The sequence below is a fragment of the Myxocyprinus asiaticus genome, chromosome 41 (assembly GCF_019703515.2).
Source record: "Myxocyprinus asiaticus isolate MX2 ecotype Aquarium Trade chromosome 41, UBuf_Myxa_2, whole genome shotgun sequence".
NCBI lineage: Eukaryota > Metazoa > Chordata > Actinopteri > Cypriniformes > Catostomidae > Myxocyprinus > Myxocyprinus asiaticus.
In genome coordinates, this window is record NC_059384.1 from 11602213 (window position 1) to 11629003 (window position 26791).

The window sequence follows — 26791 nt, forward strand, 5'->3', positions numbered from 1 at the left end:
GTCCTTTTTGGAGCTTGAAAGTTTTGGACCCAGTTGACTTGCATTGTCTAGACAAAAACACATCATATATGCTTCAAAAAAATATTTTTGTGTTCCAGAGTCATAATAATGCAGAATTATCAGAGAATTATCATTTTTGGGTGAACTATTACTTTTAAGACAGTTTAGTCAACTAGTCATTAAGTCAATCCATTGACTAGTTATAAAATAGATGTAATTATTTTTTAAATAATTATTTTACAAATATGTAGTTTTGCATACAACAAACACACAGTACAGATATGTACAAGCTCAAAGGTGTTTACAGCAGGACGTGAATTTAGGTCACAGTGTGAGTCACAGATGTAGCTCGAACATCCATAAAAAAGGAAAAAAACGAATGACTCGTAGCAAGTCTTGCTGCTCTCGCAGAAAGAAAGCAGCTCTCCACGTCCCAACGCTCCCATGAGACAGCCTTTCACATGCTCCTGAGCTCTAAAAAAGGCCTGCTCAGAGATGGCCTATGAATAGAGCGCATTGTCATCCACAGTCCTTAATGTGTCCATGGTTTCAAAGAGGCAGGGCCCCTGGGCTGGCAAAGCTGAATAATTAAAGAATAGTTCTGCATTTAAAGAAAAGTCAGGGTGCAGAGCAGCAGGCAGTCTGTTTTGACTCATGAACCTCAATCTTTATTTCACCGTCTTTTTTTCCATTCCAGAAGCATTGACCGACCATGATATCGTGCTTGCCATGGAACAATGAGATCCTGCATTCTTCTTCAAGGGGCTTTTCGTGATGATGGTTTGAATAACAATCCAGGTGACAATCTGTCAGTATCTGTCATAAAATACTGGAGAGGGATTTTCACATTTTGTTCTACAGCAAACTTCTAACAGATTGAAAATCAAGAAGAGTGAAGGATTGAAAGATCTGAGAGTTAAACAAAACAAAGCAAGGATGGAAAAAGAAAGATAATAGCTCTGTTCTAAAACCAAGTAAGCTGTTTTGCTGTCCTCTGCCTACATAGCTACATAGCAGCAAAACATTTTCCTTCAAGGTAGCTCTGTTCCAAAACCTAGTAAGGTGCCTACCTAGATAGCATTTTGAGGCATCTTAGGCATGCTTCAATGCGAAGGCTGCTCCTAAAGGTAGGCAGCAACCCTACAATGTGTCCTAACCAGGCGTAATGCAACAAGTTTCCAACTATAGACAATTTGTTTGTCCGCAATGAACAGGAAACTGCTGCGCGACATGACACAATCTCAGCCCATCAGAAGATATTCATATTTAATCTACAGTTATGTGAAGGGAGATTTTGGACCAATGAGACTTCACGGTGGGCAGGACCCAGACCAACGCCACAGAAATAGAAACCAAATGATTGTAAAAAAAAACGTATTGTGGCTCGTGGCGGCTGAATAAGGCGTAGTTTTAAAAATGAGCTGCCTATGTAGGCAGCAAGAAGCTCAATATATTATGGAATGGAGCAATCCATGTTTTTTTATTTGTTAGACTCAAATCTCTCAAACCTCTACATTTTCTTGATTTTCCAACATTTAGTAATGTGCTATAGAACAAAATGTAAAATTCCATGTTGTTAACACTTTAACAACCCATGCTGCAGTATCCAAAAGCACAAAGTACATTCTTTCCCATGCAAGGAATGTGAAATTGAAAACAGTGAGTGCTAGCCAACAGCTCACCTCTCTTTTCTTTATGTTCGTGTGGAGAGATCCTACGCAGAGTCCTGTTCTTTTTAAATACGGCCTTAAAGCATCTGATGCCCTGATATTCCTAGATTTGTCATTGATTTATGAAGTTGTTCAAAGTCACATATTTGGCAGCTTTCCACTGTCTGGATTCATGAATTGCGGGTAACAGTAGGGAAGGGGTTGTGCACACAACCAAATACTGACTGAACTGAACAGTCCCGCTTTAAATTGTGTAAATAGCAGAAATGCCTTTTCTCCTCATTGGTCAAACAGGCAATTCTAATTATAGTTGGCTTAATATCCAAGCTCATTCTTCATTTCACACGGATCAAACACAGGCCCCATTTGTCCTGCATTTAAACAAATGGCTCACACCCACTTTATTCAATACAAAATCCAACAGTCTTTTTAGGGATGTGCAAAACTAAATTTTTATAATTGAGTAGTAGGTTGGTTACCTAAACAATTATACAACTAATCGGTCTTAAAGCTGTAAGGGGCCATTCACACAGAAAGTTCACACAGCGTTAAAGCACAGTATGCTGTCAGCACACTAAATAAACAATATAAATATAATGTATACAATAGGGCTGGGCGATAGAATGATGTAATCGGATATTGACAATATCTCACAAATACTGTATCCCGATGCCGATTACAACAGTCACTGACAGCGATGATCGACAATATCTGGAAATGGCAATTTCATCAAATATATTAAATTGTAGCCCAATAGTTATCACAATCATGTACTTGTGTAATTGGATACTAATCAAAATCTTAAAACGTTAAAAGCATTATGCATTAAAGAGGCCGGTTTTGTCCATTTTCACTGTCAACATGTTCTCTGAATAGCATGAAACATTTTCCAGTTATAATCTACTCTCTAGTCTCAGACATGGCTTGTAACACTTAGCAACTAGATAAAAACAGCACATTTATTACAAATAACATTAATAAGGAAATACAGCCAGTCGGAAAAAGACATTGATATGAAATGTCATTAAAGCGAAAATAATGAGAGTGACGAAACATAGCAGTCTTTATGAAAACAAATTATATTTAGAAGTTATGCAAAACACATTGCTTTAAGACATCAACTTGTATTAATCATCAACTCCATAAAGAAACTTTTTTAATTTGCAGGCAATGAAATTAAACTAAAGTTTACACTGGTGTGTGTAGGCCCTATTAAACAACATTATGATTTGCTTAGGAAAAGCGCAGTTTAAGAAACAAAGATGAAAGTGATTAAATCATAATATAATACAAAAACACGTTCACCTTGAATTTAAAATTGAGTTTGATTTCATTTTCTTTAGGCAACATTAACTGCATTAACAAAACACAATACAAACACAAATTCGATAAAAACACAGTGGAAATTATTTGGCAGCAGTTTGGACTTTGGGAGGTAGTTTTAAATGATTTTATTAATTTTTTTGTTGTTGCTTTTTTTGCTTTTTCGTATATATTTATATTTTTTTTGTAAATATATCGTGAAAATATGTCTTGCATATTGCCCAGCCCTAATATATATATATATACATTTATATACATATATATATATATATATATATATATATATATATATATATATATATATATATATGAGAGAGAGAGAGAGAGAGAGAGAGATAGATAGATAGATAGATAGATAGATAGATAGATAGAGATATAGATATAGATATAGATATAGATATAGATAAGCTAGTTCAGCAGCTTCACTTATTGACTAGTAAGATGACTGGTTGATTAGTTAATTATCGTGAACCTATCATACCTATTTCTTTTAGCATTATACCAACACAAAAATTGTGGCCTGTCCTCAAGAAACCCCATAACCTTGATTACATCATTATTAAACTGATTTGAAAAAGAAATACCAGGCTTTGTTGTTGCAGCTGATGTTTATTTGTTTCAAAATAAGTGAACATTATGGTCATTAATTGAGAAAGAGCTGATCACACAGAGGAAGGTAAAATCAAATACTGATTCCAGGGCAATACAGAATCTCTAAGGACTGCTGTGACTTCTCTATTTGTCTCATTTTGTCTGTTTGTTTCTTACTTTATCTCCCCAATTTTTGCATTATATAAGCTTTGCCTAGCGTTCACTGCATCTTCTGTGAGCTAAATGCCGTTTAAAACAAGTGATGATACCAATCAAAGCTGTGTGGACAGATAAGGGAAAGGGAACGGGTCTCCTAAGGATTTAAAACACAAGCACATTGTTCTTCAGCAGCGTTGTGATGTAAACAGAGGACTTGATTGAGACCACATGACTGCATTCCTATAGCAGCTTCGGAGAAACACACAGGAGATGGACAGTGAAACTGCTGTGACTGCTGCTGTCTGTCTGTCTGTCAGTCATACTGCCTGTCTGTCTACATGCATGAAAATCACATGACTAAGTAACTTACATTTCAGCAAATTAATGTACAGGGTAACCCAGCAGGAACAAGGACATGCTATCATGCCCAATGAATGATAATCACATTTGAAATAATGAAATTATGTCAATCCAGGCAAGTTTATTTAGGTGACTGTGAGTCAGTGAGGTACACTCATGGAGTAGATGCAAATGCAGATTCCAAAACTAGAGGTCGATCGATATATCGGTTTTGCCGATTAATCGGCACCGATAACAGATTTCTGGAACTATCGGTTATCTGCAAAAATCCAGTTTTTCTCCATTGCGTCTGGTGCTGGAGCGGCTGGGAAGGGTCCGCTGTCGTTATACAGTATGAGAGCTTCACTGATGCCTGCGGTGATGTGAGACTACACACTGCATGGAGCAGAACACTTCAGATGTAGATTTAAAACATCAACAACGAAAATGTATGTATACAGTACACTACAGTACACGTTGTCATATCATTATAAAGTAATTAAATTGATGACTAGATGCTGCATTACTAGAGAACAGCAGTATGTTTGCCGACAAGGCTGAGAGGACGCTAACTTTAAAGCTAACCTCAAGCGGTTAGAACAATGTGACAAAAATAAACGCATCCTACCCAAATGTTTAAATGTCACAATTGTTACTATCCGTTACCATTTATTTGCATTAGTTTATATCCAACTGGTCACGTTTATGCATTCGTTAGCCAGCTAAGTTGCATATTTAAAGCTAGTGACATGAGAAAGCAAATTAATATCTTCATGCAGCCGAGAGAGACGTATAAACAAATCAGAAACGCATCTGATTTCAATTAAAAAATGTTATCCTCACTGTAATACGATGACTTCAGATCTATCACATTCTTGTGCTAAAAAAGGCTAGACACAGTGCAACAAATACAGTTTAACAGAAAGCAGGTGTTTCAATATGCTTTTAAAATTCTTTTTAATTAGACACATCATCTAAAAAACAGCGCTCCTGCACGAGACGCTAAATAAACAAAAACAAAGGGAAACAAAGACGTTTGTCTAGCACACATTTACTTAGAAAAACAAATGGATGGCTGCAAAAGCGTTCGATGTGAACAGCCTCTTACAGTTGGTGGAGATCTTTGGCCGTTGCGTCTTGCTCTCTTATAAGCATTTCTCTGATTAAGCAATGAGTTTTTTTAAAAGCTTTGTCAGGAAAGATGTTCAACATGGAAATGTGTGTCTCAAGATCTTCGCATTCAGTTCCAGTCTGTTGTGTTCCGTCTGTTGAACAGCCCCTGGCCTAGGCTCATAGTCTGAGCCGCTTCACCACTGAGTTCAGCCGAATACCACTGCTATCTGTGAATATTTCTACTCTACATACAACTGTACTGAATAAAAAACAATGTGGTATTTCGCTGTTATTATGAAGCCTGAGTCTGGAGTAGTAGGAATCAGTGAAAGTGTAACACCATGTGAACTGTCTGTTGAAGCGTTTTCCCCCTTCATTTTACTTTTGACATAACATCTGAGAATATGGACTGAATAAAACTTTTTATTAATTTATTTTATGCACATTAGTTGAAAATGAAATGCTCTTTTTTAACAGCCAGTATAGGCATGTTCTATGCAATAATATAAAGGTGCTGAACGGTTTATGTATTTATTGCGCCCTCTTGTGGACTAAGGAAATGTCAATTAAAAAATCAGCTGACTTTAAAATTTGAATATTAGTTCATATATATTAATATTTATATATTTATTTCATTACAAAAAAAGTGCAATACATTTTCATGGTTCAGTCAGTACTGTTTATTTTTGTAATAAAGTTCAGCACTATTTTACTTTGAGTGTTATTTTTCATTCAGTATCAATTTTAAAAACTATCAGTTGATTAATCGGTTATTGGCAGGTACTGCCCAACTTCGTTATCAGTATCGGTAAAATCCACTATCGGTTGACCTCTATCCAAAACTGCTGGAACTGGTATGTGGTAGTAGTGGTAGTACAACAATAAACACCGCAAGTCATAAGGGTTTGGAATAACATGAAAGGGGGTAGTAAATGATGACAATTTTGATTTGAACTATTCCTTTTAAACAATAAAAGTAGTTCCATCTGTGCAATTCTATGGTGAGCCGATGTACAGTATGTTATCAAACGCAGAGTCTAAATTACACAGCTTTTCCAGATATATTGTTGCAAGTTTTCAACATTATAAAAGCATCCAATTAAAACAAACCAAGCCACTTCTCTAAGTATAGACATCTAAGTTAAATGCAACACAGACATCTGTTAAGTTTTACCACCAACCCGAACACATGTGCAATCTAATGTGGTAAAATATTTTCTTATTAAACTCATTTACTGACAATTTTCTCTTCAATTAGAAGTTTATCAAAGCTTAGCAACTGAATTAAAGCCCAGAGTTGCCAAAGTTTCAGAGCAGTTACCTTGTGCATTGCACAAAAACAAGCAAAAAAAATGTTAGCGCTGGAATCATTTATCAGCAACATCTGAAGATACAGACGAAAAACACTTCAAGCTGGCCAGGAGCTTTTTCTCCATCTAGCTATGAGTCAAACATTTTATCAAGCACATGATCAACCAGGAAAGAAATACGGCATCCAAGTTATAGCTATCCTCAAATCAAGGAGACACTTTCAGCAGCTATAAGAAAGCAAATGAAGCTATTTCAGTACCACATTATTTATAGCAGTATTTCTCCATTGGCTGGTCATGGACAATAGGGAAAAACAATGCTTAATGCAAATAATAAAATGTAACTAACCACTTAATATTTCATTTGTTGAGAAAGCAAAAAAATGTGTTCTTATAAATTTAAAAAATGAGAAGAAAACACTTCATATATCTTTTGTTGATGTGGTCAAAGGCTGTATGTTCAATAAAACTGTACAGTATTTTGGCACAAATTCCCCTATCACTTAATAGAAGCCATCAAAATTAGGTAGATGCCAACTTGGACAGGTTGCATAACATCCTTGAAGATATGAACAAAGCTACGCAAGGTAAAATAAAATACAACCCAGACAACACTAATATGGATCCAACTGCAGTCAGGATGGTTTGTGCTGAACATGGTGTGTTTTGCGTGGTGAATTATTGGCTGCTGAAAGCATGTTCAGTTGGGGTCATGTAAATAATTTTCTACTGTATATAGTTGGGCCTATGCAGTAATATTAAAAGGCCATTTTTTTTATTTATTTATTTTTTATCCCCTTTTCTCCCAATTTGGAATGCCCAATTCCCACTACTTAGAAGCTCCTCATGGTGGCATGGTTACTCAATCCGAGTGGCGGACGACAAGTCCCAGTTGGCTCCGCTTCTGAGACAGTCAATCCACGCATCTTATCACATGACTCGCTGTGTATGACACCGTGGAGACTCACAGCATGTGGAGGCTCATGCTACTCTCTGCGATCCACACACAAATTACCACGCGCCCCATTGAGAGCGAGAACCCCTAATCGCGACCACGAAGAGGTTACCCCATGTGACTCTACCCTCCCTAGCAACTGGGCCAATTTGGTTGCTTAGGAGACCTTGCTGGAGTCACTCAGCACACCCTGGATTCGAACTTGCGACTCCAGGGGTGGTAGTCAGCATCAATACTCGCTGAGCTACCCAGGCCTCCATAAGGCCTACATTTAAATATTTTATTTTAAAATAAATTTGTTTACTTTTATACAATAAACAATTTTGGTATTGTATTAGGTCCATACTAGGTCCTGCGGCAAAACCAGTTAAGAACCATTCATTTACATCTCAAACATACATTATGATGTCATGAAAAACATCAGGTGTCTCCCTCATTTACTAAGCACTTTTTTCAACCTTTAATCAGGACAGACAGCAAGTTCACCAGTCAAAGGAAATGAGATTACACCTTTCGTTTAGCGATGAGGTTAAAGGTCAGTGCGAGCAGGATGTGGAGGTTTATGTAGACTGCATTGCTGAGTGGTCAACAGTTCCAACAGGCGCTGCTATAAGCAGCTGTGTCCTTGAATGAGGGTTTAGTTACAAACACAGCGTTAAGTTACAGCTAATAAAACACAGTTATACAGCAAAACTATGCAGTCAGTCCAATTCCCCTAAAGGAAATGCCCTCCAAAACAGGGAAGTAGAGATGCATCAATACAAATTTTTGTCTCCCGATCTGATACCAATACCTGAACTCTCAGTATCGGCCAATACTGATGTGTAGCCTATTAGGAAAAACTTTACTTTTAAATAGTCTACAGGATAATGAAGCAGCAAAATCAACAGCAATTCCATTTAAAGTCTTCAGTAGAAAAGAAGTATTCTCTTTACATGCTTTTTTGTTCACTTCAGTTGTAGTAGGATATCAGTCCACTTTTCAAACACACAGTTATCTTTTTGAAACCCAGTCATCTGAAATATTATTGTAATTTAATATAAAAAAATAAAAAAGATATTATTTTTATTATTATTGTTATTATTAATAATAACAATAATCATAATAAATATTAGAATTGTATTATACAATAGTAATGTATTACAGTTAGGGCTGGGCAATATTTCAAATATTCCCGATATAATCGTGATGATTTTGCTAACGCTAAAGTACCGGTAATATTGTGAATATCGCAATGATTTTAATGTGCTTTTTATTTGGTCATTATGTTTCATAAAAAGCATCAGCAGAATAATTTCCCGATCCTTCAGGGCTGCACAATTTAATGAAAATAACATCAAAATGGCGATATGGTCATATGTGATTATTAAACTGCAAAAGGCTGCGATTAAATAATTTACATGGTCTGTGTGCACTTCCAAATAAACCAGTGACACACTGATCTGTGTGCAGTGTAGAATTTTTGCACATCTAGTGTCACCATACATCTCTTTCCCTCCCCCTTGATAGCACCACTAATGCTACGGGTTGGCAGACTGATGATTCAAGATAATCTTGTAGTTCGGCATCCCATGATATCGCTCCAACAGTCACAACAACAACGAAAAATCATGATCCATGTGTAACATATGGGAAACTGGATATGTACAGGCATGTACAGAACTTGTGTAACTCTAGTCACGGTAACACATCATTAAGAAAGGTTATTTAGAGGTAGAGCACATAAAACATATGCTAACAGGATTTCGCTGTCTGTTGTGGGACTTTAATACTTACATGCTCATGAAATATAACGTGTTTGTTTAGGCAAAGAAAAAAACAACTGTGATACCAATCCTCTCTATTAGATCTTAACATCTGCTTTGAGTGGGAGGTCACGGGGTCAACGGACAACAGTGACTGGATGAAAAGTGGCGCATAAGCAGTTTGGAGGTCAGTAGGATGGCATAATCCCACAAGGCTAACAACAAATCTCAAAGGAGATTTGCAGTAACAGATCTACTTTGTAACGCTTCAAAAAGATACAAGTGGGAGTTCTCTTTCTTAGAGAGTGAATCTCAAGAATTTGGTAGGGAGCATATCACATTTCACCCCAAAATAAAAAGATATAGAAAAATATGGTTTGCATATGGAAAATGAGACCTATTTTTAAGAACATTTAGATGTATTTATTTTTTTTAAATGACATTATTTTCATGGAAATTAATTTATTTATTTATTTTACCATTATTTTACCAGGAAGTCCCATTGAGATCAAAAATCTCTTTTACAAGAGAAACCTGGCCAAGGTAGCATCCATACATACTCACAACATATTAAAATGTAACATATAAACATGAACATGAACAGATATTTAAACACAGTGGTCTCTCATGAAAAACAACCACATCACTCCTTCACCATATTCTTTATGATGCCCTTAAATTCATTAATGGATATAATAAGCTAATTTTAGATCTTCCTGTAGATTATTCCATGTCCAAGGAGCATATTAGGAAAATGCAGTTTTCCCCAGATCTGTCACAACCCGTGGTACATTAAAAAAGCAGCTACTTGGAAGAGCGCAGCTGGTAACTACCAAAGCTGAGACAGAGAAGGGTACAGAGGTAGGCTGGAAGTTTACCAAGTATAGCTTTATAGATAAAAAATATACCAGTGCTGTTGTCTGTGAGTGGTCAATGATGTCCAACCCACTAAATCTAAGCGCACTACCATAATGCCAGATGTTTTACTTCACTTTTTTTTATTTTCAAAGGTGATTTTAATTTCTGAAAATACAGTCATGTTTTACACTGATTTTTATTTCCATGATGTATACATACTTAAGAATTTAAATAATATATCTGCTATTTTCACATAATGAGAAGAGATCTTTCTTGCATTATGTAAATGACAACTGTGTGCTTAATTGTCATTAAATATTGTAATATCACAATACAAAAATTCTTTATCGACTTAAAACAGGCTTTATTTTCTTTATGTAAAACATAACTTCTTTTTCTTCTTTTGATTTTGGGCTGAAATGTGACCTGGGCAAGTTCTTGACAGGTTATGTGAGATTCACCCAAGAACACCTCAGTTTAGGCTAAGGTAAAACTAACAGTAAATTATACAGTATACATTCACTGAGCACTTTATTAGGAACACTATGGTCCTAATAAAGTGCCTGACGTGGTCTTCTGCTGTTGTAGCCAATCCACCTCAAGTTTCGACGTGTTGTGCATTCTGAGATGCTATTCTGCTCACTACAATTGTACAGAGTGGTTATCTGAGTTACCGTTGCCTTTCTGACAGCTCGAACCAGTCTGGCCATTCTATGTTGAACTCTCTCATCAATAAGGCGTTTCCGTCCGCAGAACTGCCGCTCACTGGATGTTTTTTTTGTTTTTGGCACCATTTTGAGAAAACTCTATAGACTGTTGTGTGAAAATCCCAGGAGATCAGCAGTTACAGAAATACTCAAACCAGCCCATCTGGCACCTACAATAATGCCATAGTCGAACTTAAAGAGATCAAATTTTTCCCCATTCTGATGGTTGATGTGAACATTAACTGAAGCTCCTGACCTGTATCTGCATGATTTTATGCATTGCACTGCTGCCATACGATTGGCTGATTAGATGATCGCATGAATAAGTAGATGTACAGGTGTTCCTAATAAACTGTTCAGTGAGTGTATATCAGACTGCGAAAACCGTACGTTTCAGTTTGTTAACCCACAGATGCATCACAATGAAGTGATACCATTGTTAACAGGGAAGTCCCTTTAATATGCATTTTCTATGGAAGAGTGGGAGAGAAGGAAACTGGGACTCATGGTATTTGCTACCACAGAGACTGAAGAGACGAAGAGAGGAAATGAAGTCATACCAGGTGCTTCTGCATCTGTTCCTTGGTATGCAATCCACACATGCTTGATAACACGCATTAATATGCATAAACAAATCATACATTTTCTCCTATATCTTCACAAAATCAACCATAGCTAACAAACATTATATATAACATTAGAGCTGCAGGTAAAGCAGGGAGATGCCGTCTGTCTGGTATGGCTTACGAATAATTTATGGCATTTAGCAAATGTCATGATCTCCCCATGTCCACGCACAGGTGACTGGCAGTGACACAACCTCAGCATTGCTATCTTGCACCACATGTGGCTCTGTGACCTCACCACACAGCTCCTGTCAGCTCTCATCAGAGCCCCAACACACAAGAACATTCCATTACTTCCCCTCTCGTTCTTTACTTGGCATATAGCAACTCTAACCGTGTCCAAAATCACACAATTTCAGAGTGTGTTCTGTATTTGAGTAACGATGCACTTCTTGGTCGTTACAACAGTACGTTCAGCAGGTATGCATGCGAGGAGTAAGAATAGATTCCGGACATACTTATCCAGAGACATGGGTATTGACCCATGACCCGAATATATGTCATAATAACTAGGGCTGGGCGATTAATCAAATTTTATATTCAATTACGATTTTGGCTTCCAACGATTCTGAAAACAAGATAATCGAGATAAAACGATTATTGTGCCGCATTCCATTTCACAATGAAACACGGGCGTTATATCTTTAAAGCATCCTTTATTTAAGTTCAAATAATAAACTCCAAAACCGGCATTTCTCTGTGTGGTCAGTGCCACGTCTATGAGTTGCGTGAAGTGACCGGGGAAGAGACTGAATCTTCTCCTGGCTGATGCTAACTCTGGCGCGGGGACGCTCGTCACTCGCACGCATTTGCTGCAGCTAGATTATAACATGATGGCTCGCGACGTAGTGAGTCACGTTCACTGTGTGTATATTATCATGAAGCAAATCGGCAATAAGCAGCTCTATTAAGGAGAGAAAGTTTTTTTTTTGTGTGTAACCATAGCAACAGCTCCAGTACCCACACAGGCACAAGAGTTTTCCCATTCAGGCTTACAAAAGCTTATGAAAAACTCTTTTATATTACATATTTATACATTATATATAATATTTTGTAAAAAGCATTTCACAGTTTTTAACCATGGATTCTAAATTCTTACGGTTAAATTAACTGTGATATTTTTAATCATGGTTAATAGTAAAACCGCATAATCGCGTCATCCCTAATTCAATGCATACTCTTAAATATTTATACGCTGTATCATATCAAACATTCAGAAAAAGCATTAGGGTTAATGTTTCATAAAAAAAGAACCATTACCTGCTCATCTGAAATGCTTATCTGCTTTCAACACCATGAAAAACAACTGATCATTTCTATGGATGCCTTTAACATCTCCACTGACTCCACATATGACTCATGTGATGTATTTCATGTTTTTTAAATTCATACAAATGTTTTGTGTGGGTAACAGACCTACAGACCAAAATTGCATGTTGTCAGCCACAGACTGTCTTGGGTGTTTTATTCCTGCAGGGGGCGCTTGACCCTTCAAAACTGAATCCTCCATTCATCCGCATTTAAATCTAAGAACGCTTTATATCTATTTGTAGACATTTTACACTGGATAGTTATTTTTTATAAAAACTGATAATTGCAAGGATTCATACCTGTGAATGAAAATCCGCCTCAGCATTATCTATAAAAGAATTTTTTTAAATCCTCATCCAGTAATAATAAACGATTGTGAGTTCATGCATCCTGGCCAACACTGAGAAAAGTAACAGGTACCACATGACACCGCCGTCTAGTTGGGCATTACCAACTCGTACAACGGAGGGGGGACAGATGCATGTTTGGAGGAGGAGACAAATCACCGCCTCCACAGCATTGGGGGGATGTGTTCCCCCTGTCTCCCCCAATTCTACGCCAGTGTCTCTTTCCATAGAAGTGTGAGCACCCCTGCTGTAAAGGATGGCGATGAAGGCTTTCCTTTATTTGACTACCATATGTAACATAAAATAATAATCATGTGACAACAGCCTCCTCCCCTACCCAGTGCAGTTTACATTTCAAGTTCAAGGAAATCCACTGTTAATTTAAGTTCAATAAATGCATGATGGTTCCAAAGTCAATGAATAATCGTGTAAAATAATCGTGATCTCAATACTGACCACAATATTTGTGATTATGATTTTTACCATAATCAAGCAGCCCTAATAATAACAACAACCGCAAAAATAATCTACTGTTTTGCAAACAAGCACCATTAAAGAACAATGAACAACATTCTTGGTATATACTGTATATACAGGTGCATCTCAATAAATTAGAATGTCATGGAAAAGTTCATTTATTTCAGTAATTCAACTCAAATTGTGAAACTCGTGTATTAAATAAATTCAATGCACACAGACTGAAGTAGTTTAAGTCTTTGGTTCTTTTAATTGTGATGATTTTGGCTCACATTTAACAAAAACCCACCAATTCACTCTCTCAAAAAATTAGAATATGGTGACATGCAAATCAGCTAATCAACTCAAAACACCTGCAAAGGTTTCCTGAGCCTTCAAAATGGTCTCTCAGTTTGGTTCACTAGGCTACACAATCATGGGGAAGACTGCTGATCTGACAGTTGTCCAGAAGACAATCATTGACACCCTTCACAAGGAGGGTAAGCCACAAACATTCATTGCCAAAGAAGCTGGCTGTTCACAGAGTGCTGTATCCAAGCATGTTAACAGAAAGTTGAGTGGAAGGAAAAAGTGTGGAAGAAAAAGATGCACAACCAACCGAGAGAACCGCAGCCTTATGACTGTCAAGCAAAATCAATTCAAGAATTTGGGTGAACTTCACAAGGAATGGACTGAGGCTGGGGTCAAGGCATCAAGAGCCACCACACACAGACATGTCAAGGAATTTGGCTACAGTTGTCGTATTCCTCTTGTTAAGCCACTCCTGAACCACGGACAATGTCAGAGGTGTCTTACCTGGGCTAAGGAGAAGAAGAACTGGACTGTTGCCCAGTGTTCCAAAGTCCTCTTTTCAGATGAGAGCAAGTTTTGTATTTCATTTGGAAACCAAGGTCCTAGAGTCTGGAGGAAGGGTGGAGAAGCTCATAGCCCAAGTTGCTTGAAGTCCAGTGTTAAGTTTCCACAGTCTGTGATGATTTGGGGTGCAATGTCATCTGCTGGTGTTGGTCCATTGTGTTTTTTGAAAACCAAAGTCACTGCACCCGTTTACCAAGAAATTTTGGAGCACTTCATGCTTCCTTCTGCTGACCAGCTTTTTAAAGATGCTGATTTCATTTTCCAGCAGGATTTGGCACCTGCCCACACTGCCAAAAGCACCAAAAGTTGGTTAAATGACCATGGTGTTGGTGTGCTTGTCTGGCCAGCAAACTCACCAGACCTGAACCCCATAGAGAATCTATGGGGTATTGTCAAGAGGAAAATGAGAAACAAGAGACCAAAAAATGCAGATGAGCTGAAGGCCACTGTCAAAGAAACCTGGGCTTCCATACCACCTCAGCAGTGCCACAAACTGATCACCTCCATGCCATGCCGAATTGAGGCAGTAATTAAAGCAAAAGGAGCCCCTACCAAGTATTGAGTACATATACAGTAAATGAACATACTTTCCAGAAGGCCAACAATTCACTAAAAATGTTTTTTTTATTGGTCTTATGATGTATTCTAATTTTTTGAGATAGTGAATTGGTGGGTTTTTGTTAAATGTGAGCCAAAATCATCACAATTAAAAGAATCAAAGACTTAAACTACTTCAGTCTGTGTGCATTGAATTTATTTAATACACGAGTTTCACAATTTGAGTTGAATTACTGAAATAAATGAACTTTTCCATGACATTCTAATTTATTGAGATGCACATGTATATCACTTACATTTGAAAAGAATCATCCGACTCACGGTTCACTGCCGTTCTTTTAAATCCAGCATTTTGGACGCAACATCTCCTCAGCTCCAGAGGGATTGGGATCGTTAAGTGTCCTTTCAATCCACACTTCAGAATCTCACCGGAAATAGTAAGTCATTTCTCGCTTACTGTTTTATGAATTCTGAAGATTCGGATATACTACACTGGCACACTGTTTTTGGCATACTATAGTAGTATGGATATCCGGACGCAGTGTATATACTCCTAGTATATAACTCTAAATACATTAGTTCCAGAACAAACAACATTCCTTTACAGCCTTATATAGAAAACTACAGGACAAAACAATTCTGAGAGGGTGAGAAACAAAAATAAAACTTTTAGAGAATACAATTTTATTGAATTCGTACTCTAGGATGTTGAGATGAGAGCACATTCTTTGTCAACGAGGCAGCCAATTAGCTTTTTTGGTGAAGTGTGTCATGATTTCAAGATGATGTTCAACTAACAAAATATCCAGGCCCACATGGAATCTTCATGTGCAAAACTCTGTAGAAAGCTCTGTAGATTTCCACAGAATTGGAACGCCCATTATAAAGTTCAACACATCCCTTGTGTGGCTGATTATTAAGTAGTTTGGTAGTACACTGGGTAAAAAAAACGGAATGCAGCTCTATTGAAAATACTAAACCAGCACACTTGAAATCACTTCAATACCTTTATGTTTGAGATAAGAATATTACATTGTGTAAAGTCCAAGTGATATTTAACGCAGTCATCAAAAAGTGATATGATCGCATTGCTATGAAATGTTCCAATGGATTCAGACTTCTAACGGATGGTGTTCACTCAACGTGATTTGTACTGCTTGCTCAATTAACTTATTTAAAATGAGCAAATGCAACACAATTCTTTAGAATTTGGTCTCAAATTAATTTCATTTTGTACAATCTATCTACTGTATGTTCACTTAATCCAACTGTGTTGGGACTAATTTAATAATATTTGTTGCATCAATGTATTGCTGAAACCGGGCAGGGGATTTTAGGTTAACTCAATTCATTTAGGCTTTTGCTAAATTAATTTTACTTTAATTTCACAGAAACTCAATTTAATTAAGTTAAACCAACAATTTTTGTTTTCAGTGTAGGCTACTTTTAGCTCTGTCTAACACATTTTGTCATATTTAAATCAATTTCTCTAAATTTTACCCCCAAAATCAGTGCAGAAAATTCAGGAACAAAATCTGCGGATTTTGTCTGGGCCTGGTCATTTCTAAAATGAAAACTGAATAAAAACTAGAGAAAAGAGTGGATTTGGAATCCTTTCCCAATTTTTTTAAGACGTTGATTAGGGCTGCACAATTAATCAAAAAAACTAATCTTGATTACAGCGTTCAATTTAAGTCTGCTCCTGTTGCATCAATGGTTTCTATTTACAACGTGCAGCGGTTGAGTATTCAAACCAATAACTAACATGTCTTTTGAATAATGAAATGGCAATGGCCAATCAGAGCCGCTTAAATGAGTCCTCTGCCCTATCAGTAATGACAACTGATTCTAATGCGCAAGTTTTAAACCGTCTGAATGCCCAGATGCTTGCTTTATGTTCCACCTCTGTTCGCAGTGGCACACGAAAATTAATATTGAAGAAACATCACCTGACACTTGAAAAGATGCTGTAGAACAAGAGCGAAAAGCACTTTGGAATTATTTTGGATTCATTGCATATTGTACCGCTCGCTTTGAACGTAGATGTTAAATACACTGCAAATGAGCAAAACGACAAAACTAAAACACTCCCGTTCTAATCAAGGCACAGACGCGGTGTAAATAATTGATTTATTATGCTGATTAGACAGCTTTGTTTTTAATGAGAGCATTTGCGAGTGCAGAACTTTGTGTGGAGCGTCACTGAGCTTGCGTCGTAATGCAGGTCTCAAACAGTGTAAACCTGCAGTGAGTGACAACAGTCTTTGTAATGGGAGAGTTTGTCACGTTGCTCAATTTATGTGTACAATTTATTAAAAATGTAATAACAGTTTTGTTTTGTCATGTTTTAAGTAGGCCAATGTGAATTTGGTTAGTGCAAAATAGCAATAAAGTAATTCAGCTTAACTGTTCTAAGTGTGTTTTGGAGGTGTAGACAACATAAAAAATATGGCATGAATAGCATATTTCAGGAATCACCGTCATTGTTATCACGTCTGCTGTAATAAGACCCATTCGCCATGCAGCTGGTATTAGTAGATTTAACATTTTCACGAATCGCACAAACTCCGATCGCAAATGACTGTTTTTAATTTCCAAAGTGCAACCACTGAGGCCAAAAATGATCTAACGATCTTATATGAAAAAGGTCACCACTGAAGATCTAATGGGATCAATGGTCCCCTGTCTCGCCACCAAAGGGCTCACTGAACACAGTAACTTGGTCAATTTAAATCGGCTCTTAATCTGTTTGAATATTGAATATGTCATATTATTTACTGTACGTGGACTAATAATTTAAGAGGTAATTTAGCAATAATTTAATTTATTCTATACCATAGATATCAATTTAAAATAATTTTTATTTGGCCTAATATTAACAAACATTATTACAATATTTAATACTTAAAATATGCTTAAAAGAAACTGGAGCGCAGCTCATATCCACCACTGAAATCTGCTACTCTGAAGAACCGCGTGGTTGCTTACTTTGTGACGTCACGGTAATTAAATATTTTAATCGACATTAATAATCGCGATTACAATATCAAGGTCAATAATCGACAATTATGATTTTTGCTATAATCATGCAGCCCTAATGTTGATAAAACAAAACAAAAAAGTCAGTTGAAGATTTGAATGTTTCTATGCAGAATAATTCTTTACAAGTAAATGTGTTCCTTCCATAAAAAATAGTGAAAATTAAAGGGTGCAGAATGACAGCAATAAGAGATATATTCCTTTATGATGAGAGTCTCAACAGAAAAAGCCTCAAAACAGGGGTCAAAAACAGGTTTTTCTTCCACAGTCAGCATGACCCCTGTTTAACAACTTAATCTTTTCACTTACTAACATTGTTACCCTGAGGGTGAAATAAGATCCATTCATTCTTTATTTGGCATGAACAAGACTAATACTGAGTTTGAAGAATTTGTATCCATTAAGAGTCTGCCAGCATAGACAAAAGACCACTGGGAAGAACTGGAGAGCAATCTGGAGATGATTTCTAAGCCATGAACATCAAATTCATCCAACATTCTTGGAGAACAAGCTTCATATTTAGGTGAAAGATAAATAATAATATACAGCGGCCCCAAAAGTATTGGACAATGTAAGCCACACTTAAAATTAATGAATGTCTTGCATTGTATAACAAAATCAAACCAATGCCTTTTATTTGAAAGAAATATGGCACAAACACTTTTCAAGCAAAGCATTTTGAAAAAAGAAGTTTGAAGATTTCATATTATAAAATAATAGATACACAGTTCAAAATTAAGAGAAAATGTATTGATATGTTGTTAATGCAAAACAATCAGGCATTTTTAAATGTGACGTAAGTGTCCAAATTCTCCAGAAGTGCCCAAATACTTTTGGGAGCCACTGTAAATCAATACAGAAAAACAAATCTGTCACTCAATGAGTCTTGGGGTGTTCCAAGATCTAAATGAGAAAGGTGAATGTTCAGATCCTCCTATGTAAACATGAACAACACATTTCAATCCTAAACGTAGGAAGTGAAATTAACAAGTTTGTTACAATGTATGCAAATTGTGAGCCAACAGTTAGCTTTAGAAAACACTTAAATTGCCCTTAAGGACCTCGTAGGTCAGTAAACAAATGCAAATCTTTCTTTGTCAACTGATGAGCAGACGTTCTGTATTTTCCAAGCCTTTCATCCTGTGCCAACACACTGAGATAATCACCTCTCCATGAGCACAGTGCTAAACAGAACCACAAGCTAAGCTGGAATGGCATGGGAGCATCTTATTTCCACAAAGGCAAACAAAAACAGCATAAGTTCAGAAGGATCATGCAAAGCTGCAGTAAGAGAGAACGGAGGCCGAATTTTCTTCCACCGCGATCGCAAAGTGAGGCAAAACGGTTAAATGCAAAACGAGCTGATTAAGACTAACGAAGCATGAAGGGCAGCTAAAAATACTCATGTCCACTAACAGACGGAGCAGTCTGTCATCATCTTTAAATGAATTAAAATGGTTTCATTGAAATTACGTTCTGAATAGGACACGAAAGGAGTGTTTTGCAGTCTAAATGCTCAAAATAGCCCATATGCTTGAGCTCTGCAATTTCAGTGCAGATATTGAGCCACTAACAACTATATCAATGGTAATAATGCATTAGTACATCAATTAAAAATGATCTTGTTAAATTAAAAACATAATGCATTAGTGGAAATCTGAAGGAATTACCCATATGGGCAGATCTTTAACAAACAAAATTGGAAAATGTCTCTTACGTTGACATTTATGACAGTTTTTCATGCATGACACCACATCACTAGTAACTAGACACTAGACACCTTCCATAAGTAACAACATTGGATTGATCATGGTAAATGGTGTCGGCCTTCAGTACTATACAGAGAGAGATGATCCAATGATGTAACCAAATGTTCAAATTGTAAACATTATCTGAATATTGGGGAGAACATGTGCCTCAATGTCTATTACAGCCCTGTCAAGATGCAAATCTTTGCACATAACCGATTGGTACCTATAAGGTTCAATACTAAGCACATATCTCTGATGCCAAGAATATGTGTGTTCTATCTATTGGTCTATATATAAGATCTGAAGCCATTGGGTGTGATTTGTATATTAGCTACTATAAAATAATGTTGTTTGCTCCTATACAGGTTGGTGCAGTATGTTTTGGCTCATTTGGAGATGCAGGCCTGCTGTCTGCTGGAACTTTGAGGCATGGTTAACAAATGCACGAGCACTTATCGCCTTAAATGGTTGAGATCTACACACAGCGGACGAAAATCACGCGTTCCACACTCACACTTCAAATACACACACACACACACATTGCGATGGACTGCCAGACGCTATAATTATAATTAAAACAGGGGAAAGGAACATTAGCGGACAATTCAAGTCAATTCGGTTTGCTTGTGTCAGACAATCGTGAGATGTCAAGATTCACAGCAGAGCTGTTTTTCAAAAAACAATCTTTTAACGCGGTTCACTTGACATTCATCATAATATCACGGTGAATTTCGGGCTGTACATGGCTATGCTATTGAGGAGAACTGGTTGTTTACATAAATATTCCAGCTATACACAGCCACTGAGGATATTATACCGTTAGAAATAACAATACAGCGACAAAAAAATTTTTTTATAAAAAAATAATAAGCAAGGATACGACAAGATTCCATGACAGAATTCTGACCGTTGGTCTCGAGGGAACGCATTTTCAAAATCAATTCTTAAGTCTTTGAATTGTTACCTCAAGGTCAATTAGAATGGACACAAACAGATACGTTGAAACAAAGAAAACGCGGCGGGAATAAAAGCGGTGCGGAACGAACGCCTTTCCGAACACAAGCCCGGGAAAATAACTGCCTCCAACATCTGGTGTTGATTGTGGTGGTGGTGGTGGTGGGTTTTGGGGTGTACGGAGGAGAGGAGGGAGGGGTGGCAGTTAACGTATCCTCCGCGACAGGCGTATTTTCGAAATAATAAGTCCTTTATAATAAAAAACCTTACCCTCTGATAACTCCAGCTCCAGTTCGGCCAATCTGGCCCGCACTTCCAATGGAAGGGGCAGCGCATCGCGGTCCGCCATTGTCCGTTCAAGTGGGGAAAAATCACTCTTGTCCTCTTTCTTCTGCTCGTTCAGCGCTGCTGCCGTTTCTCCACGCCGCAGCGGTGCATAAGGAGGGTTGTGGGAGACGCTTGTCCAAAAGCAAACTGTTCGATGAACGATAGTGCCGGGAGATTTTCTGTCTCTCTCAACGAAGCCCCGCCATATCTGAAGGGCTCCGCCGTTCGAGTTAGCAAGGTAAAATGTGGACTGTCAGTGCGGTGAAGCTCGCTGATCGCAGTAGCGCTGTGTACGTATGTATGCATGTATGCATATATGTGTGCGGCTCCTGCCTCTCTCTCTCTCTCTGTCACTCTAGCGTGACGCAAGGCGAATGTGGTTTTTACAGCCGCAAGGGGGCGACAGAGCGTGTTTATTTCGGTATAAACAATCATGTCATTCCGCGAATACCTGGTAATAAAGTTCAAATTACACATTTACTAAACAGGAGCAATGGAGTCCACACGTAAATAGATACATAGATAATAGAGCTTATTATTTCTTAACATCCCTAATAAATACAAAATATTTGAGCTCAGACACTACAAACATTTTAGAATGATGGCACTATCATTGCTTCACAATTTCAAAAGTGATTTTAAGAAGTGGGCAAAAACCTTCTAATTTCTGGGCATTTTAAGAGGCTTCACTGAGATTCAGTGTACAGTGTAGACTACACAATTTCTAATAGAATATACAGTGGGGACCAAAATTCTGAAAACACATTGAAAATCTGTGTTTTTGATTATTTAACACTTAAATGCATGGACATTTCACCAAACACTCTTACATATTCGGGTCTTTAGAGACCCGGCACTTATATCTATCACAAATGGATATACAAAATGACCAGATAGTGTAAGATTTGCAAGACCATTAGAAAATAATAGAATAAAATATATTTTGACATATTTTAATGTTTTATTTTTTTCATATATCAAAAAGATAATGCAACAAGTCAGGACAAATCTAGAACAGGATTCATTACTTTCACACTGAAATTTCATGAGACGCAACTGGTTGTCGAACACATTTTGAGCTACACATTAGTATTCTCTCAGGCACTTATTGCATCTAAATAGATGCACAACTTACATAATTTCAGTCGTCCACCCAATGTAAATAGTCATTTCATACTGTTCATGTGTTGTACTTGCTATAGTTTACTTCCACGTTGCTTCATCAAATATCAAATGTAAATCATGTCAATCACTGAAACAACAGCGCCACCTTGAGTAAGAAATAGCATGTATAATATTTATGTGTACACGCATATGGGATACTGAAAATTCACCATTGTTGCACAGCAGGTCAATGTGATATAGTATGTATTTTTATGAATATCGGACTAATTTCTCTTGTAAAAAACAAAGAAATAGATATCATGTAATAGAAAACCTATATGAAATAATCATAAAAATATAAATTAAGTGCAAAAAACACACGACACTATAACATAGCTAGGGTCTCTAAAGACCCTATACACTTTAAGTACTCAAGCCATTATAAAAAATACACAGTATATTTATTTTTATTATTTTTTTGGCTTTGTGTGTGTGCGCGCACTTCACTATTTATAAGAGAAAGATTGAGGAATAATAGAGGTGTAGGCACAACTCCAAAAAAATGGATGAGGTACAGGGGGTGGAATAAGGTCCCAGTTCTCTAAACACCTGATGTATGTGTTTAAGGGTTAAACCTGGAAATAAACAGAACGTTTTAGAAATGTAAACATCTATAAATTATAATGACATACAATGAGGACAAAATATTTAAGATTCTGCACTATTTTTGTAAGCTAAATGTAAGCAAACTGTGACTTTGGCCATGTTTTCATCTGTGCAAAGGCATCATTTTAATCACTCAAGATGCTCTTTGAAACATTTTCCAATAATGCTGGGATAACATGGATCCCCAGGTTTTCCACAGATGCTGTCATTAAAGCAAAAGAGGGAAATAGCAATAATAAGAAATTCATTAAAAATAAATAAATAAAAAAATCAAATACATTTTCACTGAAACAGTGCTGATAACATGTGATTTAAAAAAAAAAAAAAAAAAAAAAAAAAAGATTAGAGGCATTTGAAGTAGTGGTCTCCGACTTTTGGACCCCACTTTATATAAAGAATGGCCTTGCTGATAATTATAATGCAACTTCACCTATTCCTAGATGTTACTGAGGTATACTAAAAATATACATCAAAAACTATGACAAGAAAAATCTGGAGAGCCCTTTTATGCATATGGTGTTATGGTCGGTTGACTTTTATCTGCTAATCAAAGTTGATCACTATGGAGAACTGATGCTTGCATTATGCCACCTTGTGGTTATACTTGTGACCACAGGATTTATGCCAAAGTGTGAGCTAAAAACATGACAAAGTAAAACAATAAAAAAAAAAAAAAAAAACACCTACTTAATAGACATATGATTTCTCATTAACATTTATTATTTTTTTCCATACATTTTTCTCAACCAATTTTAGGGTACCTTTTTAACATTTTCCAATTATTTACATCTGTACAGAGAAAGCACACACATACAAGTGTATACATGTACAACAGTTTAGACTACAAGCATTTACACAGAGAACAAAAAACTCATCTCAATCCCAAAGTATTATGCTACACAAATGTAGTGACGAAGGCTTTGTGACGCCTCTACCACATCATCCTTCTTTCCACACTTTGGGAATTGAAAGAAAAATAAAACAAAAACTCCAAACTGTTATTTTAAAAGTTAAGGCAGAGACATTTTTTCAAGTTTAATTAAAATTCAAGTCTTCAAACACTGTTAATTTATGTGATGGTTCTTTGTTTTTCTGAACATCTTCAAAGGTTATGTAATGAAACCTTAATTACTTTGAAACATGGTATGCATCATTTATTGAAGGAAAAACAATCAGTTGCATTCAGAGTCAAAAAATGAACTTTTTTTTTCTTTTCGATTAACCTAGGAACAAATTACTCACAGGGAAGATACAAGAGAATATAAACAACGGACAAACAGCAGGACAATCTTCTCAAAGCATTCTGCACATTCTCTACAATGCAGGAAGACATCAAAACAAGAAACGGTTTGTCTCGCTCTTCCCAATACGATTTCAAACTATAACAGGATATTGAACTAATGATTAATGAACAGAATATGCATGAACGAGGGGCATGTCAAGTGTGTGAGATGTACACAAAATATAAAGTCTGCATAAAGGAGAAACCCCACAAATACAGCGCTGGTCCATGTGTGCTGAAGGCTCAGATCTTTTCGTTCTTTATGTATACGTCACTTATGTACACAATCCCACTCTTGTAACTGTGGTGATATGAAAGCGAATCAGTGAAGATCATAGGATAGACGTTGGTGAATGTCGATGTCTTTCCCTTCATTAATATAGATAAAAGCACCAAATTAATCATGTGACGAAACAGCACCACACCAGGATAACAAACAACCAACCAAAGCTAAGAAGCAAATAATAGCCACCTATCATTTAGATCACAGCAGACTAGGCACATGAACACACTTCCCATCACAACCAGAGGACTTTGCAGTGTGAAGATCTTCCAGAATTTAACGAGATGATTCACCCAAAAATGAAAATTCTATGAATTACCCTCATGTTGTACCAATACCGGAAAACTTCCTTCCGTGGAACACAAAACATGATGTTAGGAAGCATGTTACAAGAATGCCTCAGTCACCATTCAAATTGCATCTTTTCCATAAAGTGAATAGTGACTGAGACTGAACATTCCACCTAAAATCTCCATTTGTTTCAGTCATATGGGTTTGGAACAACATGAGGGTAAACAAATGTCAGAATTTTCATTTTTGGGTGACCTATCCCTTTAATGATGAGGCATCAGATCGGATTCTTCCCAAACGAATGGCAAGTAGGAAACATAATGAGAAAAATTATACAGCAAACTAATGTGTGCCATTAAAATATTTAAAAAAAAGAAAAAAAAAGAGAAAATCAAAACATAAAAAGCATGCACGCAAGAACAGGTATACATACACCTGTTACAATAATCACATCAGTACAACTGATAGAGGATTAGCATATTAAAAAAAAATAATAATTCAGAGCTCAAAACTTCACTCCAGTGCCGAAACATCAAACATAAAAACGGAACAAAACTCTCACTCATGCAGTTGTAATCGCTGGGTCCGTTGAGCGATCTGTAGAGACACATGTACAGAATCGTGCCCAGCGAAGTCGGTATCAAGACACTAAAGGTTAGCAAAATTATATACATATCAATTTTTAAAAAAAAAAGAACAAAAAGGTAAGCATTTCAGGATCAGCACTTTCCCAAAAAAAACAACAACAAAAACAGTATTTCCTCCCAACAGCACTCATTTAAGTTTAAACAACAGTTTGAACGAAAAAGTGTGAGCTCTGACAAAACATTTTTAAATATACTTAATCTCCAACTGGTGCTGGTTCACTCCCATTTTCCTTGAAAAACAAAGATCTTGTAAAGGAAAACAAAATGACAAAAAGGACAACGAAAATACTCAGAGAACCTTAAACGCACAAGTGCTTTTTTTTGTAGGCCCTGATTCCAGTGTCAACTTGTCAATGTGTGCACTCATAGAAAGACTGTGAGATAAGAGGGACTTTTGAGCAGCCCTGGCAAAGAGTTTTCATTCCGTTTAGTCTTGGAAGCAGAGCCGAGCTCTCAGGATTGGTGGAAGGAAGCTGTCGTGCTTCCGATCGCTCGATCTCCAGCATTCTCATGAGATTTTATAGTCTCTCTGGGACATGTCACCGCAGAATTGGCAGGTGCAGACTCTCTGCATCTGCGTTCTGTGGAGTCAGGAGTCTTGATGTCTTCAGCGGTGGAGCTTGGAGGTCGGGGATCTGCTGATGGCTGCTGTGTCGGTGCCTCTCGTATCCTTTGACAGATCTCTGCGTAGCTTGGCTTCCGGGGCTCCTGGCCAATCACAATAAATCAAATGAATCAAATTAGGTAAACAATCTTGTCTTCTTGCATTGGTAAATGCACATCATAAATCATGACAATTCTTTGTGACTGAAATGTATGGTGATAAAGCACTTTCTCACATGAGAGATGTATTTCGATGTATTTTAATAAAAATGTAAATTGATTTTTTAGTTTAGAAAATTTTCATTTTTCCCTTTATTGAAATTACAGCAAGTCAGCTCTGGCAATTTCTGAACAGTTTGCACTGAATTTGATGCTATGTGAACAAAGGTGTAGCATTAATGGTTTAGGCCTGTACACAGTTGGAGCATTTCTGCTGTCAAACATTTTGATTAAATCAAAATTCTGAAGAAGCAGACACAATTACTCTACACCGTAATGAAGTCACTGGTCATGTGCCACAGCAAAAATATAAACATTTGCCACAAAAATGTAGCAAAAAACTTTGCTAACATTGCACATTCAGCTACAAATAAATCGAGTCCTGTAACTTTTTGTCCCAAAACTAATTTCTGGCTAATTCGATTTTTAACTGCATTTTTGTGGTGGGGATATGGTAATGTTGCCATTCAGTTTCAAACATGGAAAAACGTTGTTTGTGTAAATAACCAATGTGGCAGTTAATTTAACAAATGTATGGCAATTTTGCGGGTTACATGCGTGACAGTGGCTATAGTCCTTCTGAGTAACTTAACAGCAAAACACAATGAAGCTTTGTGGAAACAGAAAAGGCCTGATTCCAACCACATGGTGAAACTACCTGGACACTCAAAATAGAGAACA

At 36.9% G+C, this 26791-nt stretch overlaps 2 protein-coding genes across 14 annotated transcripts in view; both read right to left on the minus strand.

The window, feature by feature from the left end:
• LOC127431602 (disco-interacting protein 2 homolog C-like) overlaps positions 1-21359 on the minus strand; it is a 150708-nt gene extending 129349 nt beyond the window's left edge. For all 11 annotated transcript variants that reach the window (XM_051682087.1, XM_051682086.1, XM_051682085.1 and 8 more), the window contains exon 1: positions 20959-21359. In XM_051682087.1, coding sequence (XP_051538047.1) covers positions 20959-21037 — 79 coding nt within the window. In that variant the 5' untranslated portion in view covers positions 21038-21359. The remainder of the gene's footprint in view (positions 1-20958) is intronic.
• A 1688-nt stretch (positions 21360-23047) lies between these two features.
• The window catches only part of LOC127431615 (la-related protein 4B-like), a 31563-nt gene continuing 27819 nt past the window's right edge, over positions 23048-26791 (minus strand). The window contains exon 17 of one of the 3 annotated variants that reach the window (XM_051682126.1): positions 23048-25996. In XM_051682126.1, the coding sequence (XP_051538086.1) occupies positions 25742-25996 (255 nt within the window). In that variant the 3' untranslated portion in view covers positions 23048-25741. The remainder of the gene's footprint in view (positions 25997-26791) is intronic. The other 2 variants (XM_051682125.1, XM_051682124.1) reach the window with 2 other exon arrangements.